Source organism: Colletes latitarsis, chromosome 13 (genome assembly GCF_051014445.1).
Source record: "Colletes latitarsis isolate SP2378_abdomen chromosome 13, iyColLati1, whole genome shotgun sequence".
Classification (NCBI taxonomy): Eukaryota; Metazoa; Arthropoda; class Insecta; order Hymenoptera; family Colletidae; genus Colletes; species Colletes latitarsis.
The window spans coordinates 14289771-14312876 of record NC_135146.1 but is presented as its reverse complement, the minus strand read 5'-3'; the positions used below and the strand labels follow the sequence as shown (position 1 = coordinate 14312876).

Here is a 23106-nt window from a genome sequence, read left to right as displayed (position 1 = left end):
TCGTAGAGACTCGAACGTGTGACATCACTTTTCAGTCCCAGATAGGAAGCAATAGCGAAGGAGAAAGTTGAATAGTTTGAGAAACTCTATTTTCCTATGATTCTCAGTTTTTCAATTGATTTTTTATGAAATTAATAAAAATAAAATTTTTCTCGATCAAGGAATCGTTCATGAACATTCATTTTGCAAATGGTTCACTCTTAGACATTGTTCTACTATAATATATCTCGAGACGAGAAATTTCGCTATTATTCGTCCTCGAGTTTTTCACGAGTTTTCGTTTTTCTCGCATTCATGGTCGCGTGTAACTGAAAAAGAGAGACAGAAAGAGAGAGAGAAGGTGTGTAATTTCTCCCCTCCTGATGGAAAACGCGCGCCATCTTAACCCTTCCCGGTGATATATGAAAGAACACGTGCGTCACTAGATTCTCAGTGCTACCACACAGTCCATAAATTGTTTACTCGTTGTTGTTTAAAATTCATGCGATTGTTCTCGTCTGACAAGTCTCCGGTCGATTTTGCCACGGAATCGAGGTATTTTTTGCAAATTTAATACCCGAATAACAACGAGGAAACCTCTGTGAACAATGAACCATCAAAATAGAACGATACTATCCGATGGAGACACCAGTTATGTGAGTGCTGATCGAATTTTTCATTTCTATATTGGTAACTGAAGTTTGAATTTCAATTCTATCATTATAAACTATCTTACTTGAATTTAATACGTTTTGATATTCCTGTAAATTAAAAATAAATTTGTCTTTCAAATGTCAAATTAATCATTATTACTTTGGACAATATAGTACTAATAAAAAATGTGTAAGAATAATTGAAATCATTGCACTTGTATTATTTAACAGGATTTGGTATTTGATGAAACGAAATTAATGTAAATTTTATTAAAATACATAAAACTACGTGAATAAATATTAGATTTATGCTGATTGTTGGTCAGTTTCTTAGTTGTTCGAGTATTGTGTTGAATTGTTTTTGTTCAACAGTGCTTGCAACTTGTTAGTTTACATTCTCTTCGTGCTTAGAAAAAATAGGGTCGAATTACGTACAGGTGGCTCGCATGACTTTTCTTGTGCTCTCGTTTCATTTCATTTTTCACTATATTAATCCATTCAGTACCGTGAGAGCATACTTTCAATCTTAACAATCCAAATTTAAACAAATTTTACAAACAAAGACAATAATTCTGACGATCTAAAAAATTGCTGTTGAATTTTTAATTGAAAAAAGCCCACATTTAATTATTCAGTGTATTATTAATTTATAAAATTATAATTGCAAGTTGTGACCATTTAATTAAAGTATTTCTCTATTATTTTACCCTTGTCGTTAATCGTGTACGATTAAATTATTATTAGAAAAGAAACAACAATTAAATGGAACAATTATCGTGACAATTGGTAAATCGGTGACCGCCTTTCAACAAACTTTTTACAGAGCTTCACAAAAATACACTCGTTGCGCTCTTGCGAAACTAGTTCACGGATTCTAATCAGTCTCGCGTTAATTTTTTTTCTAAACACCACGGTAAAATGTGTTTTTCGCACAGTGTGTGAATAATTACATGAAAAATCCAGTAAAAAGAAAGGAATTATCGTTAATTATTTACAAGAATTGACGCGGAAATTTAAAATAATTCGTTATTTTTTTAACTAATCCATACTAAATTATGGTTCGTGACTTATTCATCGCGGTTTTACGATTTCTTTATTTCTTGTGAAATTCTTGTGGGTCCCACTACCGGTTCGAGTTACTTTCCTTTGACTTTCTCGGATGAACGGAACCTTAATTCTCATCAGTCGAGTCGGAACCATGTATCTGAATACTTTCCCCTTTATCGTGCGAGTGGTGCAATAGTTAAACAATGTTTCGTACATTTAAATAAATCAAACACCCAGACGACGTTTCGAGAATTTAAAAACAATTTTTCTATTCGTTAAATACCATTTTATCGATTCTTAATACAGTGCAACAAACATTAAATCTTGTAAATACATTTGAAAACCATAACTATAATTGGTATTTAAATTAATCACTATGGGAATGTACATGAATTCTTTCTTGGAAGATCAGTGTGCAAAGAAAAAAGCTGACAAGGTATTATATCATTTAAAAAAATTATCTATTCATTTATTTAGAATAATATAATTTCTAACAACGATTTCTCTCCCTCTCCCTCTCTCTCTCTATATATATATCGATATATATCGAGAATACTAATTTGTTGATGGAGATTTCGTTAAAAAGTTATTAACGTTTAAAGTTCCGCCAGTACTGAATTTTTTTCTCGAAACTGAGTAGGAATTCGGGGGTATGTCTAATGACCAAAAATAATTGTAATCGACCCCTGCAACTGAAAATAATTTTTTTAGAACGATTTGAAATTTTTTTTTTTCGTCGAAAAATTTCACACTTACTCGAATTTTTTTCTCGAAAGGGGGTAGGAATTCATGGGTATGTGTAATGACCAAAAATGATTGTAATTGATCCCTGCAATTAAAAATAATTTTTTTAGAACGATTTGAAAAATTTTTTTTTCGTCGAAAAATTTAGGCACCTACCCCCTGTCGATTTTTCTTAGAAACTCGTTTTTCATTTTTAATAATTTTGTTTGACGCCCTATAGAAAAGTTGTCTAATACTTTTTTGTAGGTACCCATGAGCTCTACTTCAGAAAAAAGTTTCATTGAAATATATTCACTATTGTAGGAATTATGGCTGCTTAAAGATTGGACCATTTTTATGGGGTTTTTCTCATTTTTCGGGGTCAAGGGTCAACTTATCGAATATTTTTGCAATTCCTACATATTCTTGATTAAAATACGCGTAGTTTGCTTTTTTAAACATTAAAATCCGTCAATCCGTTCAGAAGTTGTGACATTTTAAAGATTCGCTTGAAATTGTCGGGCAACGTTTCTGGCCAGAAATTAGATTTTCGATTAGGAATTTTTTTCTCGAAAATGCGTAGGATTTCGGGGGTATATCTAATGACCAAAAATGCTTATAATTGACCCCTGCAATTAAAAATAATTTTTCCAGAACGATTTGAAATTTTTGAATTTAATCGTTAATAACTTTTTAACGGAGCCTCCATCAACAAATTGCTATTCTTGATTTTCGTGTTATTTTGGCCTCTAGAATCCCCCATTAAAATTTTTCCCAGGTGTGACCGAACACTCTGTATATAGGAATATTGAAAGTTTGATAAATGATTCGTTTAATAAGCGTGTATATCATTTTGTGAGATAGTTATTTATCGTTTTATTTATGCGCTGGAATGTTGGATCTTTCGTTGGTTAAATGTTTTCAATTTGCACAGCTGCGTGTTTATTTTGTGTGTTTTCATTTCCTTATCGGCATTGCAGATTCTCGCGACGAACGTAACGCAACAGATACACCACGTATCGAGAGAGAAACGAGGAGAAGCTTATGGCAGATTGAAAGGATTTCGTGGTTGTACCATTTGGTTAACGGGACTTTCTGGCGCCGGGAAGACTTCCATCTCGTTTCACCTTGAAAATTATCTCGTTTCCCAGGTGAAGTTATCTCAGTCTAACAAACAACACTATATCAATCGCGTATATTGTTTGTATAATATATCACTCAATATAATCGCTCATTCTTTTTTTCAAATTGGGAACTGTCTCTTTTTCTTATTTAAATAGCATTTCAATATTTACTACAGAAACATTAACTAATGAAATAAAATAAAAAATTATTCGTAATCATTACGAATATCGAATAATAATAATTAGAAGTAAAATTGAGAGATTAGTTAAATATAATTAATCATTAGAAAGTCTAAAATTATCCTTGCAACAATTGAATTTTGTATTATTTTAATATTTCCTATTCAGTTTTAGTTGCATAAATTTGAAACTTCAGAGACTTTAATTATTTCTTATTTTAATATACACAAATAAAATTGAAACATCCAAAAACTCCCACGCTGGGGGCTTTTCTCCCAATAAAAACACCTAATTTAGAATAAACAGTAAATAAAATTTCTCAATAAAAAAATTGATGCTAAAATTAAGTTTTGATTAACAACTTTCGACTGAATTATAGGGAATACCTGCATACAGTATCGACGGTGACAATGTTCGTAGAGGTTTAAACAAAAACCTAAGTTTCGCGAAAGAGGATCGCGAGGAAAATGTTCGAAGGGCAGCTGAGGTGGCGAAACTGTTCTCGGACTGTGGCATAATCGCCATTTGCAGTTTCGTCTCCCCTTTCGAAGCTGACAGAAGACTAGCCAGAAAGATCGTCGAGGAATTCGACTTGAAGTTCTTCGAGATTTATATAAAAGCTTCCGTCGAAATTTGCGAAGCACGAGATGTTAAGGGATTGTACAAAAAAGCTAGGGAAGGCGTGATCCAAAGTTTCACGGCCGTTGGCCAGGCGTACGAAGTGCCTAAGCAACCTGATCTCGTCGTCAATACGGAAGTTAATAGCGTGGAAACATCTACGAAAATGGTTATCGAGCTTTTGGAAAGGGAAGCAATCATTCCAAAGTTTCGAGAAGGCGTGGAAGAATTGTTCATCGGGGATGAAAGGATTCAGGACGCCAAAATGGAGGCGGAGAAGCTCCTCAGTAAGTTTTTTTACCCTTTAATTATGGTCAGTCTCTGTCAAAAAATATTCTAAACGTCTGGTTTTTACGTATTCCTTCTATTTAAGAAGTATACATTTATAAAATTTTCAATTTTATTTAATTGTATGAAAAATAAAATTTTGCAGTACTTGTATACCTGGATTTTTGTTAATTCTGTTCATCTTTCGCGTCTAAAATTTTAAAAACTTTTCCATCTTCTTGTAACATTAGAAACAATTCGTATTGTATCGATTTAAAGGTATCGAAATCACTGATATTGATTTGCAATGGGTCCAAGTACTCGCTGAAGGTTGGGCCAGTCCACTCAAAGGTTTCATGCGAGAAAACGAGTACCTGCAAGTGAGAAAAATACATTTTACGTTATTTTTTTGTTAACGATGAGACAACAATATTTGAAAAAAAAGATACTAAATGGGAGAAACATTTTTTTCAGTGTCAACATTTCAAGACTCTCGAGCAAAATGGAAGTGTTACCAACCAATCGATACCAATTGTTCTTGCAATTGGCACAGATCAAAAAGAGAGATGCAATAACGCTCCAGCAGTAACCCTAACTCATAAAAACCGAACCATAGCAATTTTGAGGAAGCCAGAATTTTTTCCACATCGAAAGGAAGAAAGGTTTGAAAAAATTCTTCTGCCATTTCTATTATTTCTATTTTAAATTAAATTAAATTAAATTGGAAAAAAGTTTAATCATAATGAATAAAAATTGTAGTGTAAAAATTAGTGGCCAGTCTAAATTTTGTATTATTTTGATATTTTAATTTAATGATAAAAATGAATTTTTTTTACAGATGTTGTAGGGAATTTGGAACAAACGATCCTGGTCATCCTTACGTTAGAATGATTCAGAAGTCTGGGGACTGGCTGGTTGGGGGGGAGCTGGAGGTTTTCGAGAGAATTAGGTGGAACGATGGTCTCGATCAATTCAGACTCACGCCAAACGAAATTAGGGCAAAGTGTACTGAAATGGGAGCCGATGTTGTTTTCGCTTTTCAACTGAGAAATCCTGTGCACAATGGCCATGCACTATTAATGCAGGTAACTCGATTTTAATTTAAATATTTTCATCCCATTTAATAATTAACTTCTATTCTTCGATAGCTGTTTTATTAAAGCAGTTGACATTTTACGTTTCTCAATCTTTGGCTTAAATTCTTATTTCTATCATCGTGTGTCAACGTCAAAATTTGACAAAAAGTCATATACTTGAAATTACAGTTATTGCTCTGTTGCGTTAAATTGAATTTAATAAAATGAAACCTAGGATACGAGAAAACAGCTTCTGGAGGCGTACAATTTTAAAAAACCAGTCCTCTTGCTACATCCTTTGGGAGGTTGGACGAAAGAGGATGACGTACCACTACCGATAAGGATAAAACAGCACCAAAGCGTTCTGGAGGAAGGTGTGCTACATCCAGACACCATTCTCGCCATTTTTCCAAGCCCGATGATGTACGCAGGACCTACGGAGGTACAAATCGTTGTAATATTATACTACTCATGCTTTATTCAAAATTAAACCACTTTTAGAAGCGGTAAACCTTCCTCTTTTATATGGTTTTTGGTTTTTGTCGATCGGACTTTTCGTTTTCGAGATATCGTAATTTATATGAAGCGATAATTTCTTTAAAACTCCGCTTATGGCGCCTCCCGTGTTACGGCGGACCACTAACGCGCATTGAAATTACTAAAAACTTTAATTACTCGCCATTTCGAAACTACTCGTGCTTTATCAATAATTAAGCAATTGTTAGCAGCGGTAAACCTTCCTCTTTAAAATGGCTTTTGGTTTTTGTCGATCGGACTTTCCGTTTTCGAGATATCGTAATTTATGTAAAGTGGTATTTTTCTTAATTCGACTATCGCTGTCTTCGTCTAACGCGTCGGACCTCCTTGTCGCACGCGTAGTGCTGACCTACCTCGCGTACGTGACTCGCGTGACCTAGTTTCGGCGTAGTATTTCCAAGAATTTACTACGCACTGTTTACTTTTTACGCGCGCACGGGATGAATGAACCCTTTTATTTCCGGATCTAGCCATCCGATCGACTTGAAACTAAAATCGCTATATCTCCGGAACTAATGAAGCTATCGACTCTCACAAACGCTCATTTTAAAGGGCATTTCATCCCCTATCCAATGAATATATCACCTATTATAATTTATGCCATCTTCTATGTTTGTTTTGACATTTACTTTGAAACTATCTATCCAAATAGCCATTATATTCTTTGGTCCGGATTAAATCACTCAAATTGAGAAAAACAAATAAAAATATTGCCTTTAGAATAATTTAAATTTCCATACACGTAGAATGTCGTGCATTTTAAATAATACAAGTTCAAATATTGCTTCCAATCGATCTATAATTTTTGTTTTGTAGGTGCAATGGCACGCCAAGGCAAGAATGATGGCAGGGGCTGATTTTTATATCGTTGGTCGCGATCCTGCGGGTTTACCGCATCCTGACAAGTCCAAAACACCAGATGGTAAGGCCTAAACAAGATCAATTTCATTTCTTTGTTATTTAAATTTAAAATAAAATCAGTAAATAAAATAGAGAGAATAAATACTACAAGAATTTCTGAGAACTCATTAAAAAGAGAAAATTATTCTTTGAAATGAGCCCATTTTTTTAACAAAATTACAACCACTTAAATATCGACGATTTTTCAGTTTCGACGGTCAGTAAATAAATAAATATTTGTGTATGCAACTTAAGGTAACCTGTACGACGCGACGCATGGAGCTAGGGTGCTCTCCATGGCACCAGGTCTTCGAAACCTGGAGATAATTCCATTCAGGGTAGCAGCATACGATAAGAAAACAAAAAAGATGGCGTTCTTCGAACCAGAACGATCTCAAGACTTCAGTTTTATATCGGGAACTAAAATGAGAGGTAAATTACTTTTTTAAATAAAAATTATAACGAGTTATACGCTAAGCACCGATTTAAACGTTAATTTAATTATTTTAGAATTGGCAAAGTCTGGCCAAGATCCGCCAGAAGGCTTCATGGCACCAAAAGCTTGGAGAATCCTAGCAGACTATTACAAATGAAGAAAAAATCAACTAACAACAATTCTCGATCGACTCTCATGTAACAGATGAGATATACATACAAACCTGAAGTATTTTCACTTCGATTTTAATTTAGTTATAAAAGAATAAACGTGTTACCATAAGAGATAAACAGTGCATTAAAAAAACAAGCAAATTATTGAAAGTAATTTATTTATAATCATCGTCGGAAACGATCCTTGATGAGGCAGAGGTGAAAGATGAAAATAAATAATTGTTATTTATTTTTCTTTAATATCGATATACATATGTATGCGTGATTTCGTACAGGATACGTTTATTGCATCAGAGAAGAATTCGTAACTTGGAGCTGTTTCTAGAGACGTACTCATTTTTTTACGTTTTTCTCTGTTTTTGTTGTTTGAAAGACAATCGATGAGAGGAGAAGGTACGACAATTGGAATTTTGCACAGCTTAATCCATTCATCTTCTAACGAAATATTATTTTATACTGGTGCATCTGAAAAAGAACTCGTTTAGCACGACCATAATTGCATTCTGTTTAACAATATTTACGAAGCGCTAATAATTCAAGTCTTAAAATAATACTATAATAATTTTGGGGTGTGAACTTGTAGCGTGAACCTTTGGAAAAAGTCGATTTCTATTTTTGCATTTACTTAAAAAATAGAATTTGGCAAATATATCTGCAAAATCGATCTTTGACTATGTTTGAAAATATGCTGTGACACCAATTTTAACTTTTTCTAGCCCAAAAAATTTTGAAATATCACTGATATACGTCTAAATAAACCTTGTAAATTTGACTGCGAAAGGTGGTATAGTTTATTCAGAAAAAATTCCCCGATAAAGCTAACCTTCTTCGTCAGAATCAGATATTCGCGTGGCTTGCAACGAGCTTTGCTTGGACAAAGTTCTGCCGTGCATACGTGGTCTAGAAGACGTTGAGGGTTTGTTCCAAAGAGCCTCGAGTTGGTCGAAATGTTGGGACTGAGCAAGTGCTGCCTGTTCCGGTCCAAGGCCCGAAGGACTATTCGTTAGTCCAACTTTACTGATCTCGTCCATGGAAGCGCTTACACTAAATCGTCGTTGTAAATTTTCCACCGAAGACGCCGATGTCCCTAAATAAAATATTAACGTCGAAGAACACGGTTTTCAAATGCAAAAAACACGCCACATGACGAGATTAAAAAATTACAAATGGTATGATCTTTAAATTTACAAATACAATTTGATGATGGACCTTATAAATATTTGTATAATGATAAGAATATATTATCCCAATTAAAATAAAAGCGAAATTTTAATGTGACTGTCAAGATAACCGGATTTCAATAAAAATGCAAGCAGTGAATGTTCGTAAGTCTAGAGTTAAAGAAGCCTTTTTAAAATTGTAAGTATTTTAAAAAATTCGTAATTATTGGAGCCCCAGAGGCGACGTTATTTCTGCAATTAAGTCTTTTGTTGGCTTTCCTAATGGGTATCTGTTTACAGTATTTTCCAGAATCCAATTACGTTAAATTGGACGTTAAAAATGATCTGCAAGGACTTTGCAACCATTACGGAGTGCGATTATATACTTTGGAGTCTGTTAGCAATTTTCGATCTTGTTACACAACGATCTGTATTTTCTTTACTTTGTAAAGTGTATTTTTCAATTTGTTGTCGAAAATAATGCTTGAACTCAGTGAATTATGATTTGTGTTTTAAAAAAAAGTGCCTCAAAGTACCTCTGTAATTTTACATATGCAAATAAATTTTAACTAGCTGAAACCCAAGAAGCCCACCTGACGTGAGATGACCATATTTCCTGTGCCACGTGTCACTATCCAAGGACACCTCCTTCTTCAGCAATCTCTTATTAGGTCTTTTCGGTCCAGGCGGTCTCATATCTCTGATATCGCACCAAGGCGCCACATAATCCGGCAATTTGACATACTGCGCCGGAGTATTGTGCAGACAGAGAATGGGCATGCACTTGTGCTCGAGAAGATGCAAAGCGAGCCTGGAGAGGTCCGTGGACACCTCGAGACCCACCACAGGAACGTGCAACATGATACTGCTCAAAGAACAGCCCTTCTTCGTGTCCCAAATAATCAGACTCTTGTCTTCGCTGCCCGATGCAGCGAGGCTTCCATCGCCAGATAATTTCACGCAAGTGATGAAACCCAAATGGCCTTTCAAAGTGTGGAGATCGGCCCCTGTATTTATGTCCCAAACTATGAGATTCGCGTCCCTGGATCCGGACACTACGATGGACTTGTCGAGGACAGAAACTGCCACGCAGGTCACGTGATCCGTGTGCCCCACGAGGACCTACAAGAAAATGTTACGGGGTGTTCGGCCAATTTGGGGAATAATTTTAATGGGAGATTCTGGAGGTCAAAATGAAAAAAAGAATTTTTCAAATCGTTCTAAAAAAATTATTTTAACCTGCGATAGTTTGCCACCAGCGAGTTGCCAGACCTTCAAGCTCATGTCAATGGATCCCGTGATCAAAGATCGAGAGTCCGGAGTGACCACGAGACAGGTGATGTCTTGAGAATGCGACACCTGGTACTTCTCTTCAGGACCAGCCCCTAAACTTACTATTCGTACTTGATTGTCTCCAGTTTCGCACACTGCATACCTAAAACCATACATTTATCTAAAATGTACAAAAACTGAAAACATCGATAGATCTTCAAATGATACTAGCTAATTCGAAAATTCAAATCAGCTTATTGCTACGAGATTATGAACGGCTCAAAGTAATTAGTATATTATCGAGTAGAATCGGTGGAACGTACCTCATGTCAGGAGCAACTGTGATGCAACGACCAGGTCCGCACACAGACTGAATTAGGGTACCTGTGTCGGCTGCCCAAACACGAATTGCACCTCCCCTGTCAGAACTGACGATTCTTCGACCATCGAACATCGCTGTCACGGTTGTAACAGGTGCTTGATGCTTAAACGTAGCCACCACGAGGCCTAACGTCAACCCCCAAACGCGAACTGTCTTGTCTTCTGAACCTGTGTTCGTTAGACTCTCTATTAGTATTTATTTAGTATTAATATTTTGTTTGAATAACGAATGACTTGGGAATTTGGGAGAAATCATTGTTAAAATATTGTTAAAATATTAGTATGAAAAAACTAGTGAATGCACTTAATATACGTAGAATGCAAAAATATAAGAAATACTTAAAGTAAGGTAGGATTTCTTACATTTAAAAATATCAAGAGAAATTTAATAAACGATCGACGTACACACCGGAAGCGATAAATAAACCGGAAGCCGAGAACGCGATGCACGTGACGCTGGCAATGTGACCCTCGAAAGTGAAAAGCAACTCGTGGGTGTTCAGTTGCCAGAGATTGACGAGGGAGTCGACACCCCCGGTGACAGCCATTGCTCCGTCCCTGGATATATCCAAACAAGTGATGGAAGCCGTGTGAGGGTGCAAGAATTCCTGCTTGCCGGTTTTCTTGGGCTTCGAAAACGCCTCTTCTCCGCGAAAACTCCAATACATCACTCGATTTTCGGCAGCTGTTATCAGGAAGTCATCTTTCTCCGTCACCTTTCGAAACAAATAGATTGTCAAAGGTCGTAATTATATAAACAACTAAACAGAGACCCTTTGCAAAGATCCTTTTCTTGCAAGAAACGCGTCCTTACTTTAACAGCCGTAACGTCCGCCGAAGGATTAGTGTTCAAAGTCCTCGTCAATCTTCCGCTGTGCATGTCGAAGACGGAAACCTTGCCATTGGTGCAACCAGCGATCGCTCTTCTGCAGTCTCTGGCCAGACAAATGCTTTTTACGACCCCCTGGCGACCTCTCAACGTGTGAATCTCGGTCCCCGTGGCCAACGATCTCAGGTACAACATCTTGTCCTCGCAGGCCGCCAACAGAAACACAGAATCCGCCGACACGTCGAGCATCGTCACAGCAGATGGTAATCCTATGCTCTTCAACATCGTGAACGTCTTCAGGCACCACAAACAAACTGTACAGTCCGACGAACCGGACACGAGGATCTCCGCAGCGGAATCCACGCGAATCGAGTTCACTGGTCCCCTATGGTGATCGATCCTAATCAGGACCTCACCGTTCTGCAAGCTTGTCACGATGATCCTGGAATCTTCGCCGCCGCTACAGGAAAACAGAAACTCGAATTCATTTGACGATTCCGGTCCGCGGTTCAAACTAGTTAGAAAAACTGTAAATACACTTTGGGACCAAAATATAACACTTTTCAGTAATTATTTAATCATCTCATCTTGTGAGATTTGTACAGTTTATATACAAGGTATTCAAAATGGTTGCCACCAAACTTATACTACGTGTTACTCGGATCAAATAGATAATAAAAGTTCGTATAAACTTATGTCTGAGAATGCTTTATTCAAAGGATATAAGCGTTCAAAGATTTACGTGGTGGCGCTTCTCGCGCTCGCCAGCAGAGGGATACGCTCTCTCGCAAGTACTCGATAAATTCTCAATAATATTATTGTTTACCTGACAAAAAACAGACGGAATATTTATTTAAAAGAGTTTGCCTGCATTCTGCTTATAAATCCTAAATATCTATAAAAGCTTATATTTTTTCGATAAAGAATTTTCGTACACAAGTTTATACGAACTTTTTTTATTTATTTGACATAAGTAATATAAGTTTGGTCCCAACCTTTTTGGACACCCTGTATATACTTTCGTTTCGTCCCAAAATGTGTATACAATAGTGTTCTGTAGAGAAATGATTCGAGTGTACAAAGTGCTACGAAAGTATCTGAAAAAAACGATATAAACGATATAAAATCAGTGAAAATTAAACGTGCCAATTTTTATCACGCTTGAAAATTGTGTACTAGCCAGAATTGCATGTAATAAAATAGTGTCATACGAATCGACGTAAATATTTTAATAATCTCATTTGTCTGTAAAAAAATTTCTTAAAAATGTCTGCGTTAAAATAAATCGTATTATTTGAACATTTACGTCCGACACGGTTAATTTGCAACTCTGGTACTAATTTAGAGCGTGTTCTGATCGGATAGAAGGTCGCGAAAAAGTGATATACGATAAAATTGTGAACCTGACAATCACTAATTTCGTGAGCGAAGTAGTCAAACACAAAACAGGAGCGATGTGTTCTTGGATCTTCAATGACATAGATAATGTTTTCATGTTCCACACTATAATCGACGTATCCTCGGAGCCTGTCAGCAAATACTGCGAGTGTTGTGTTACAGCTAAGCACGAGATTGGACCCGAATGTCCTGAAATGATTTTATAGAAAGTGTTACAGCGTACAAGGAAGCCAGAACGCAGGTAGATGGTAGCAACGATACGGAAAAAATGGAAGCTCGCTTAACTGGAACTACGCTTAAGCACATTTACTTGAAAACAATTGGCGAACGATGCTCTCTAAGATAGCCAAACAAAATACTCTGAATTGCAATTGCTTCTCGTCTACAGTGGTCCTCGGTTGATTCGATTTCAATTTTAAACAGTTTGATATTTGTAAAGACATTTCAGATAACCGGGGACCTTTGTATACTCGAATATAGCGACGACTAAGCTATCGAGAAGAAGCAAATGAGGAATTGCGGAGCCGATTGTTTTTAAAAGCGCAATTATAGCGGACTAAAATACACTTAACCGAGTGTTTTCTTAATGCAGTAAGAGAGGTACCAGAGAAAGTGTGAACCAGCTGGCCAGACATCACGTGCCAGAGTTGAGCGTCTCCCTGGGCAGGGACGACGATAACGTGCTGTCCGGAAGGGGTAGCTTCGACGAGTTTCACCCCTTGTGGGCAAGATAAACTGCGAATTTGAAGGGGTAAAGGTGGCTGGAGCCAACCATTCAATGGCACCAATAAGGGAGCAGTGTATCCGTCGCACCATGCCATCGCTGCAGTCACCATTTTGCTAACCTTTCAAACAGAAATTTTGTTTTCTATCAAAAAAAAAATGGTCTACACAAATGTATTCAGACTATTTTATTCTGAAGGCCATCTCTACACTTCCTAGCTGGTATGAAAAACAATCTGAGTGAATAGTCTCTCACCAAATCGCTTCCATCTTCTGCCACAGGTCTCAGCCAACAAATGAGCTGTGCTCCAAGCTGAAGGGGATCCCGCGTCAAGATGTCGCTGGACTTCCTGACAGTATAATAAACCAGCTCCAAGTCCCTCTCCAGTAGGTACCTCCTCGAGTGCTCGAGAACGCATCTCAAATAACTGACAGAGATCATTTGCACAGCGGCCAGAAGGAAATCGAAAGCACAGACGGCCAGTTTCTTCAGCTTCTCCACGTGGCCTGCTTGCAAAAGGTGCAACCAAGCCTCCTCGACGTGTCTCAGATTGTACGCAATGTCCTGGGATATCGGTCTGCTTTGATAGGGCGTTTCCTTCTTGGGCGTCTCCACTTCTGGCGACGATTTGTCGTCCTTGAAGTCGAAGTCTTCCCAGAAGAAGAGGTTCGCCAGCTCACCGTGGTAGCTCTTCAAGGTCTCCTGGTTGACGAAGTACTTTTTTCGTGCCAGATCGCGAATCGTGTGGCGCCAACCGAAAAGCAGCCTTCCACTCATCACGCGAACCTTAAACCAAAACCACCAGACCACCCTATACATCGAACTTGATTCCATCTTTAATAATTATGTCTCGGATAATGGGTCGTTTAGACGTTACCCTTAAACTTTTGTCGAACGTTCTTCTGACCAAGCACCAAGTCGAAAAATTGAACAGTCCGTCTTCGAGGAACGAGGGACCATCGTCCGTGGTTTGCATGACCATCTCGAGGACTTCCGTTTCCGACAGCCCGTACTCCGTGCAAGCCAAAATGGCGCCAATTCTGTTGGCGGCGTTCTCGCCTATGAGCCCCTCCAACGCGTCAAAGACATTCTCAGACTCATGAGAGTCGACTCCTGGGTCCTGTAGTTCCACCAAAACCTCGTTGCTGCGTAGTATTTCCTTTTGTGCGGGGGTTAGGCGCAATAATTCCGGGGGAACAGCTGTCGTTGCCACCAAATGCACCCCTAAGAATCAATCAGAGCGTTGCATTTTAATTTTGGGGTGTAAATGTGGGGGACAAACTATTTTTAATAGGAATATCTAGCAACAACGTCCCCAATATACCCTCCACTAGATCTATTTCTATTATAGTAATATAATTATTTGCAGCCCAGACCTGCTGGTAAATACAAAGGTAGCCACGACAGGGCAGCGACAATGTTGCATTCCAGTGGCTGCAGTCGATGGAGGTCATCGATGAGGATCAGAAGCTGTTCTTTCATCGGTTCCTCCTCGATTCGTCTCATGATTTGGCTGAACCAATTGTTTAAATAAAGAGGATCGAACGAGGCGTCTTTAGGAAGGTTACCATCCAACAACCCGGAGAGGAAACCAATGTGTTGACAGAGCACTCTGAGCAACTCTAAACTGTACGCGGATCTAGGAGTCGCTGCATAGAGACGAACGACCCTGAACGTTGGACAATCCAACCAGGAAGAGGCGTCCGTGTAAATTCTCGAAAGCAGCGCGGTTTTTTCAGTGTACTTGCCCCCTTTTATCAATATTGGTCTGTGCTTCTGCGATTTACCTGGTAAATAAACAAATTCAATGCATCAGTTTATTAAGTGTATTCTAAAAACAGTGATTCGTGTACCGAGTTGTAGGAGTTCCTTGATCCTTTCGACGTTTTCGTTGTACTCGCAAGGTTTGATGTCCCTTAAAAGGGCAAGATGCATCAGGCTCTCGGCGTAAATCTCTTGCACCATCTTTTTTTTGCTTTTTATTTCGGGATCCTCCTCGATGGAGGCGTTGACGAGGGTCTGCAGTCGATTCACGACCAAACGACAGAGGTGAGACAAGTAACCCTTGTGAACTCTATCCGGGTTGATCCCACCCGACTTCTGATCCACTTCTACGTTAATTATGTTCTCAGGCGGCAGATTGTCAGAGACAAATGACTTCAGAGACGTCACTGCCTTCGAGTTCTTCTTGCCCTTCCACGAACGTATCACAGCCATTATTCCCTCGCGTGTTTCGTCCAATTCTGAAAAGAGGTTTCAAAGTTAGACAAATACTGTAACGAATGTTAATTGTAATAATTATGATAGCTTACTCATAGCATACTCGAGCTGCCTCTCAGCAGAGCTCTTCAATATGTTTCTGATTTCTTCGGTATCACATTTATCGGAAACGACGGATTCCGCGACCTTTCTCAAGCTTTCCCTCATTTCCGGCTCCTTGCTTTGCCATTTGTCGCTCATCGTCCTCAATCTGTTAATTATTTACTAAATATAGTTCAGGACACAATTAAGTGGGTAGGTAGGTACCGTAACTTTACTACAAAGCAATAAACTCTGATCAAACCGATGTTCATTATTTTTATTTCTGTTGGTTGGTTCTTAAAATAAAGTATTTTAAAAGTAGCCAAGTGTTTGAAATTATGTTACGTTTATAGGGGCACTATCGTTTTTATTGGCTTCTCCCACGCCTCCTTCGTTTTTATTGCGGTTCTATAAAATACCATAATAAAAAGTAACTACCTGTCGGCCTTTAGGACATAGCAATCGTTATTGCATTCGTAATACTCCTCCATCATGGAACAACGACTAGAAAGGATCTCATAACTTTCTATGCTGAATTGTGTTGGCAGCCATCCAACGTTGTACTCGTCTCCGACCAGCAGCTTGACCACAAAAATTTCATTTAATTATTAATAACTTTGCACACGTGTATATGCCTCATATGAAATATTTAAAAACACAATGGAACTTTCTGCACGAGTAAAAGTATGAGAAATACCTAAGGATACAAATTGTTATTTTTAGGGGTTGAAACAACCCTCTACAAAGCCCCCATTTTATTAATTCTATTTTACATTGCATAAATATTCACAGTCTAATAATAATTCACTATTTCTGCCTCTCTAATTATAATCCCCGTCACTTTATAAATTAAACTACTATTAATATTTTCCTTGTGTGGGTTGAAATTATTTTTTTCTCTTTTGTTGTATACAGTTTACATACTCACTAGTAGAAAACAACCCCTCGAGTGTTGATAAGCGGCATGTATTTCGTTAAAAAAATATTCAGCTAAGTATGGGTTTCTATCAGGATTCACGTTCGTTGCATATTGCATGTCCACCAAGAGAACCTACACAATTTTCCAGTCATTAAATAAATAATAAACATTAAATGTTTAATGTAAATAAATCGAAACTCGAAACCAATAATATCCAATCTTTTAAAACGTACGTTAACATAAAATTTCACTAATTAAATTCACAATATCGTAATTTGTTTTAGTTATTTATCTCCTAATTTGTTATGAATTGTTTTCTAAGTTGGACTTTTATCGTACCTCGATTCCCATGTCGTCATAAATCGATTGCAGTTCAGGTCCAACGAATTCCAATAAGTGTTTCCTTTCCTCTACGAATTCTGCAAATATTTGATGAAAATTGTGGCAGCGTAACGCAGGGAACAAATACACAACATATTTACACAGGATGTTCACTTTAACGTGACCTTCGAACGAACTTGAGCACTTAAAATACTTGAGGTCACTCGAAGGTCATCGTTTGATCGATCTCGACGCCATCTACAACATCACAATAGAAAAAAGTACGTTGTCTCGCTAAAAAAATAACTCAGACGAAATCGTAACGTGTCCTCCTTTGTTTACAAATTACGAGTCAACAAGTTCTTTACAATATTTTATAATTTAAACAAATCAATTTCACCGTAAACACTACGCTACTTACGAACGAATTATTTATAAAAAAATAAGTTTTGTTCATTCCCAGTAAATGGAAACACCCTGTATATGCGAACTTAGGCAACAAACACATAAATCAATAATGGTGTGGATAAATAAAAGACTAGATAGGTGGTAGAATGAGTAAATGGGTAGAAGACTTTATTAAATAATCAACAAATTGATTTATTAAATATCCAACAAATCGTTCGATTAAACATATTTAGAATACAGGTACGATTCTTGCTCACACATACACGATCTAGACACAAAGAGACGTACACAAACACAGAATTCGTTGCCCCAATACGCAAGCAGTGAAATAAATCTCTAAACAAATGGAAAAGAATTTACGAACACATAGTTGGACAGCCATAAGCCGAAGAAATAGCATAATCGATCCACTGATCCACAGAAAACATACACAAACACAATGCAGGGTGTTTCGTGATATGTGGGACCCACGTAAAATTCTGTGAAAATTATGCAAATTCTTAATTTCGAAGATCGAATAAACAATTGGAACTTTCAATGTTAAGACACTACTTGGTATTTTAAACAATTAAAATGCATTTATAACGAGACTATAGTGTGTTCAAAAGCAAGTTTAAAGCGTGCACCTAATTATAAATTATTTTAATGATCATAACTTGATTTTATTAATTTTTTTTGTCGACAGAATATTCCATGCAATGAACTTTGTACTATTGACCCATACCTTTCAAAAAATAAAAAATGATTGTAAAATATTGTTCAAAAAATAGATATAAGTAGTTCTGTTTTACTGTTTTTAAACCCACCCTCGGGTTCCATATATTACGGTTCACCCTGTATAATATAAATTCATAAAATAACAGACAAAGCGTTTCAAGTTCATTTTGGCGTGCAAAAGTTTTCAGACAATTGCACGTTCAGCTTTGTAAAAATATAATGACTTAAAATATAATAAGAGCCAAACGTGGAACTGTTTTTAAACTAATTTCTAGTTCCTTCACATATTTGTTGTTAAAAAACGTGGCAACAATCCAAACAAATGTGACATTACACTGCTTTCGAACAGTTTTCCAAAAGCATTATCCTTTTAACTCTTAAATTAAGTAAACTGTGCACTCTAAATTTGTTGGTATTAGCAACATTTATTAATAATATCTTAAGAAATAATACCCATTTCTGTTTGCATTTAAAGATTGTCAAAAAATATGTCGTTTGGGGTAATCAACAAGTAGAGTGGATCATAACATAGCTATTTCTCGTTTATTTCATAATTCAGTTTCAGAGGGTGAAATCAACCCTTATATTTCTCCTCGAATATCTTGAGAACGGTAACAGATATCGAAAAAAAGTTTAAACAAAATTTACACGTCTCGTTTACATTTTAAAGATGGTCCAAAAAAAATTTTCGAATTACTCCCTCCCTTTTCTGAAAAAATCATTTTTAATTTTAAAACTAAAGAAAATAATCACTGTTCTTCTTCTCGAGTTCCATTGTGAAATTGAATTATGGAACGAACGGAAATTAGGTGTGTTATGAATGGCCTGCTCTATTTCTAGACAAGTTTCATCACTTTTGGAATTTCCAAAGTTGCATTGTTAACAAATCAACGGATATTTCTATCGATGCTGGGCAGTTGCTTGGAAGCGTGTATGCAAATTGCGCGATTTAACAGAACATCCAACACATACGAACAAGAATATTAAATAGGTATTGTTAAATAGACCATTCCGTTCTCCAGCGATGAAAACTTTTATCAGCCTCGGAGCAGGCAGGTTTTTCGGGGGTGGTTCACCCTTGATCACCCCCGCGATCAGCTCCACTTCGAGATTCATTGCGAAGACGCTTAGGCTAACAGCTCAAAATAATGTCCCCTCTGACACGGGAATATTCTGCAGTCTATTCACTGAGAATTAAATGGCGTAAGTTCATTGTTGCTATTGTAAAATTGTATAATTCCAAACACATAAGTACAAATAAAGTTTTCAATTTTTATATGTTGCTGTTAAAATAATCAGAAACAAAGAGTACCATATTTGAAATTGCGTTAAGAAACGATATTATCTAAGAAATATTAGAATGAAAGTAATCGTATTAATGTAATTAAAATAAAATTAATGCAATTAAAACCAGTGTATTTTTTCAATACTTCCAAGAATAATCACCTTGTATCTTTTGGTATTCCTTTCGATGTTCTGGCCACACTTTTCGAAATATAATCTTCTCCTAAAATTTCTAACAATAAGAACAAACAAACGTTTTCTCGATAATCTTTTTAAACACGGACCCCATGGACACAAACTTCTTTCATATAGTTACAATATATTTAACATCTATATATATATATATGTATATATACTTTATTAAATGTATCCAACCCTATTCGTTATAATAATCGTTTCTTAAATTGATTGTATCGTTCTTGTTTTTGTCCCGTGAAACTTGCAATGATCCCTTAACGTTAACAGTAATCAATAATAATCTCTCGTTATCAACTTTCGATACATTTATAGATGAATATAGATTTCAGTCGACGATAGAAATACGATGGAATCGATAGACGATTAATTAGTTAGGTAACTTTGGTTGAAGATTGTCCTCGCCTTGAACTTTGTCTTTTTCTTTCTTCAATTTCTCTCTTTTTCCTTTATCTCGTTTCACTTTGTTCTCTTTCTTACCTCGTACCTTTCGTTCTTTAGTTTCGTTTTTTTCGATTTTCTTTTTTTTTTGTTTCTTTTCTTTTTTAAATTCTTTGTACTCAAGTTTTTGTATTGCTGATTGATGGTCCTGGTCAAATAACGCGTACGACATTCATCTTCTTCTGTCGAATTTCCCCCTGCGGACTATGTCGCGCGCATATTTGTCTAATTTTCTAGCGAATCTGCAACATAAAGATTAAGCGTCCCTCGATCATACTGTAAACGAATAATAACAGGTTCTCAGAGGGATCTAACGCTTTGATACTTATAATACATCTGGTATCGCTACACGGTGCTTTCAAACGCCATCTAAAAATAATCTAGAGATTTCTAGCGGGTAGCAGATTCATCAGAATTTCCAAACTCACGGAAATCGAGTTTAAATTTAACTTCTTTACAAAAAAATTATTTCTCAACCGTGATTTTTCAGTGATATTATTAGATTAAAGATTTTATTATTTGAAATATTTTCTTCGTTGATTTTAGTCAGCTCTCTAGGTTTTTAAATTATTCATCTTCTTTTATTTCTCGAATGCAACCCCTTTGCACCCCTTTGATTCTCGTTTCGCGAAGGTTCAGTCTTATCCACTTTAATTTTAATGGACTTGCGAAATTTTCCAAAGGACCTCGTTAAATGGATGTTCTGCCTGTTCCACGATTGGTCCTTGTCGCTGACGTTGAGTGCACTATACGAAACCAGGTTTCGTTCGATCCAGTAAACTCCGGTTACGAAGTTTCTTCGTGTCCATAGTGGCGAAACAGTGCATTTCTCAAAGAACAAACAATATCGAGAGGGAAGAACCTATATTCCCTTCGATAATGTCGCTAGATAAAACGTCAAACTACGACACGAACAGAGGGAGTTATCTTGGCCAAAAGTTATTCACAATAAGGAGCAAATTTAATCTATTTGTAACGAATAAACTAGTGTAATAACAAACAAACAAAAATTATTTATTGTTACTATTAGAAATTTGCAAATAAAAATAAAATTTTTATACTAAACTTAAAAATAGTTTCTGGAATAACTTTTATTTATAAAAATATACTGTTTCGTTGGACTTAAAAACAGAAAAGAAATCATTTTAAAGTGAAAACTTTCTGGAATAACTTTTATTTATTTATACCGTTTCACTTGACCTCTGGTTTTTAAAGTCTTAACACGGTCTTGAGATCTCACTTAAATATTCTGCATTATTAAGCAGATTATTCTAGTAACTAAAATCAATAACAATGATATAAGCATGTAACCCATTAAACGCGAGGAGAACGAAAAAATAAGAATATTCGGTTTATTTTGAACACTCCCCTCTAAAACTGAGCATAAAATCCATGCTTACATACAGAATTTTCTGAAAACTAAACAATCCTTGTATTTTATTACATTGATCAATTCCTGAATTACATTGTTATTTAAACTGTTTACAGTAACCTGAATAATAGTTTCCCTCGTACTAAAATTCTTTGTTTATCATCAATCAGATTAGAGCTGACTAAAATTTACAGGGAAAATGTTTTTATTTTTCGAACCCATAATACAGTACTTTATTTAAACGATTTAAAATACGAAATAGAGTATCTTCAGGTTATTTAAAATACGAGTAAAATATATTATTTTCAAAAATATTGATCCAAACTAATTCATGTACCATTTACTAATTGAAATTTAGCTCCGTATCGAACTTGGCGATAGCCACTTTGGAAGTTTCGTTCGATAGTCACGAAACCAGCGGCACATTTTGCGATAAAAAATAATTAGCCTGAGAGCCTAATCGAAATCTATATTTTATCCTTCCGGAGCGATTGACCGTGTAAACGAACGTTTATCGTATTTAAATAGTAAACAGCGATAAGGGAGCGAACAACGAAGGAAAAAAAGATATAAAAACAGACGATCGATTCGCCCGAAAGCAGAATCGAAGCGCCACCTTTCTATCGATAAGCGAGAATAATTATTTTTCTTAATTCGTCGTGTCAGGGGGCAGAGCACGCCGCGTCGGTAATATTTCCAATTACCCCGTTGCTATCGATCGGTAAGGACGAGTCAAAATGGCGGTCGGAGTGGGGGTATGTTTATCGAGCTAAGGGAGTCTCAAAAAAAAAATAAAAAAGAAAAAAAAACACTAAATCTTAATTTTCTCGAAACAATAGCAGGACGTTCGCAGCATCCGTGGAAGCGGGCGAGGAACGCGACGATGGGGGCGGTGGAACGCGGGAAATGGAACGTACCGTAACGTCGGGGGATTAAAAAAATTCGACGGAAAGCGATCCGGCAGGCTGGAATAGAGAATCTAAAAAGAGAATTAAATAGGCGCTCACCGGTCTGTCGCTTTGACTGAGACGAAAAACACCGACCCTCAACACGGGCGCCGCACTACTGCTGACACCGAGACCCGAGCGTGGCTCGAGTTAGGCGATAGGTCGACACACATGCGCATTGATCCTCTTCACCTGGGAACAGGTTGACGCAGCGCTACCTGGGAGAAGATTCGCAAACCACACACAACACACAGGACATTAGGAGGAAGTTTACGATGCGTAGTATGAGTTCGACGGATTCACCCTCCGATTTCACGGGTGTCAGATTTTATTCTTAGCAGGACCACGATTTTCGTCTCGCCTACGTAATCAATACTTTGAACATTCTTCAACACCCTCTTTAAGTATACCATCATGGGGGGGTGGAAACTTAGTATTTTTCAAGTTAGCGTTTACAGTTTTTTAATACCAAGCTTCGTTAAAGGGTAAAATCGATAACTGGGAGTACGAAAAATTCTATACTGTGGACCAGAGTTCAAATACCACAAAGAAAATTGCTTTTGCTTTTGTTTTACACTTCGTGAAATTAAATTATGCACGAAAACGTCCATTGACTAAATTTTTGACCCTGTTTGCAATAGGTTTTAAGCCTGTTTGAGATGACCAATTGATCTCGTTTGACTCGAGCAAATTTAATAAAATAAAACAAAGAGATGATTTTTAA

At 36.7% G+C, this 23106-nt stretch overlaps 2 protein-coding genes across 3 annotated transcripts; one reads left to right on the top strand and one right to left on the bottom strand.

Annotated features, from left to right (window-relative positions):
- The first annotated feature begins 618 nt into the window (after window positions 1-618).
- LOC143349582 (bifunctional 3'-phosphoadenosine 5'-phosphosulfate synthase) lies at window positions 619-7830 on the top strand. The gene is made up of 10 exons (XM_076780927.1): window positions 619-635; window positions 3337-3553; window positions 4086-4611; window positions 4871-4971; window positions 5066-5253; window positions 5430-5676; window positions 5903-6109; window positions 7021-7126; window positions 7360-7536; window positions 7615-7830. Exons 1-10 carry the CDS (start codon window positions 619-621, stop codon window positions 7695-7697), a joined length of 1869 nt encoding a protein of 622 aa, XP_076637042.1. The 3' UTR covers window positions 7698-7830.
- On the bottom strand, window positions 7573-22787 carry LOC143349303 (NACHT domain- and WD repeat-containing protein 1). Of its 2 annotated transcripts, none has more exons than XM_076780443.1 (20): window positions 22443-22787; window positions 19590-20305; window positions 19151-19330; window positions 17037-17116; window positions 16707-16829; window positions 16217-16359; window positions 15790-15947; window positions 15331-15720; window positions 14854-15264; window positions 14355-14701; window positions 13733-14263; window positions 13358-13598; window positions 12759-12942; window positions 11341-11815; window positions 10936-11242; window positions 10469-10694; window positions 10113-10308; window positions 9467-9995; window positions 8537-8800; window positions 7573-8178 (listed from the first exon to the last, which is right to left on the bottom strand). In XM_076780443.1, exons 3-20 carry the CDS (start codon window positions 19257-19259, stop codon window positions 8165-8167), a joined length of 4728 nt encoding a protein of 1575 aa, XP_076636558.1. In that variant the 5' UTR covers window positions 19260-19330; window positions 19590-20305; window positions 22443-22787; the 3' UTR covers window positions 7573-8164. The 2 variants fall into 2 exon arrangements, with proteins under 2 accessions (XP_076636558.1, XP_076636559.1); XM_076780444.1 differs by having other exon boundaries at window positions 19151-19323.
- Window positions 22788-23106: the final 319 nt, after the last annotated feature.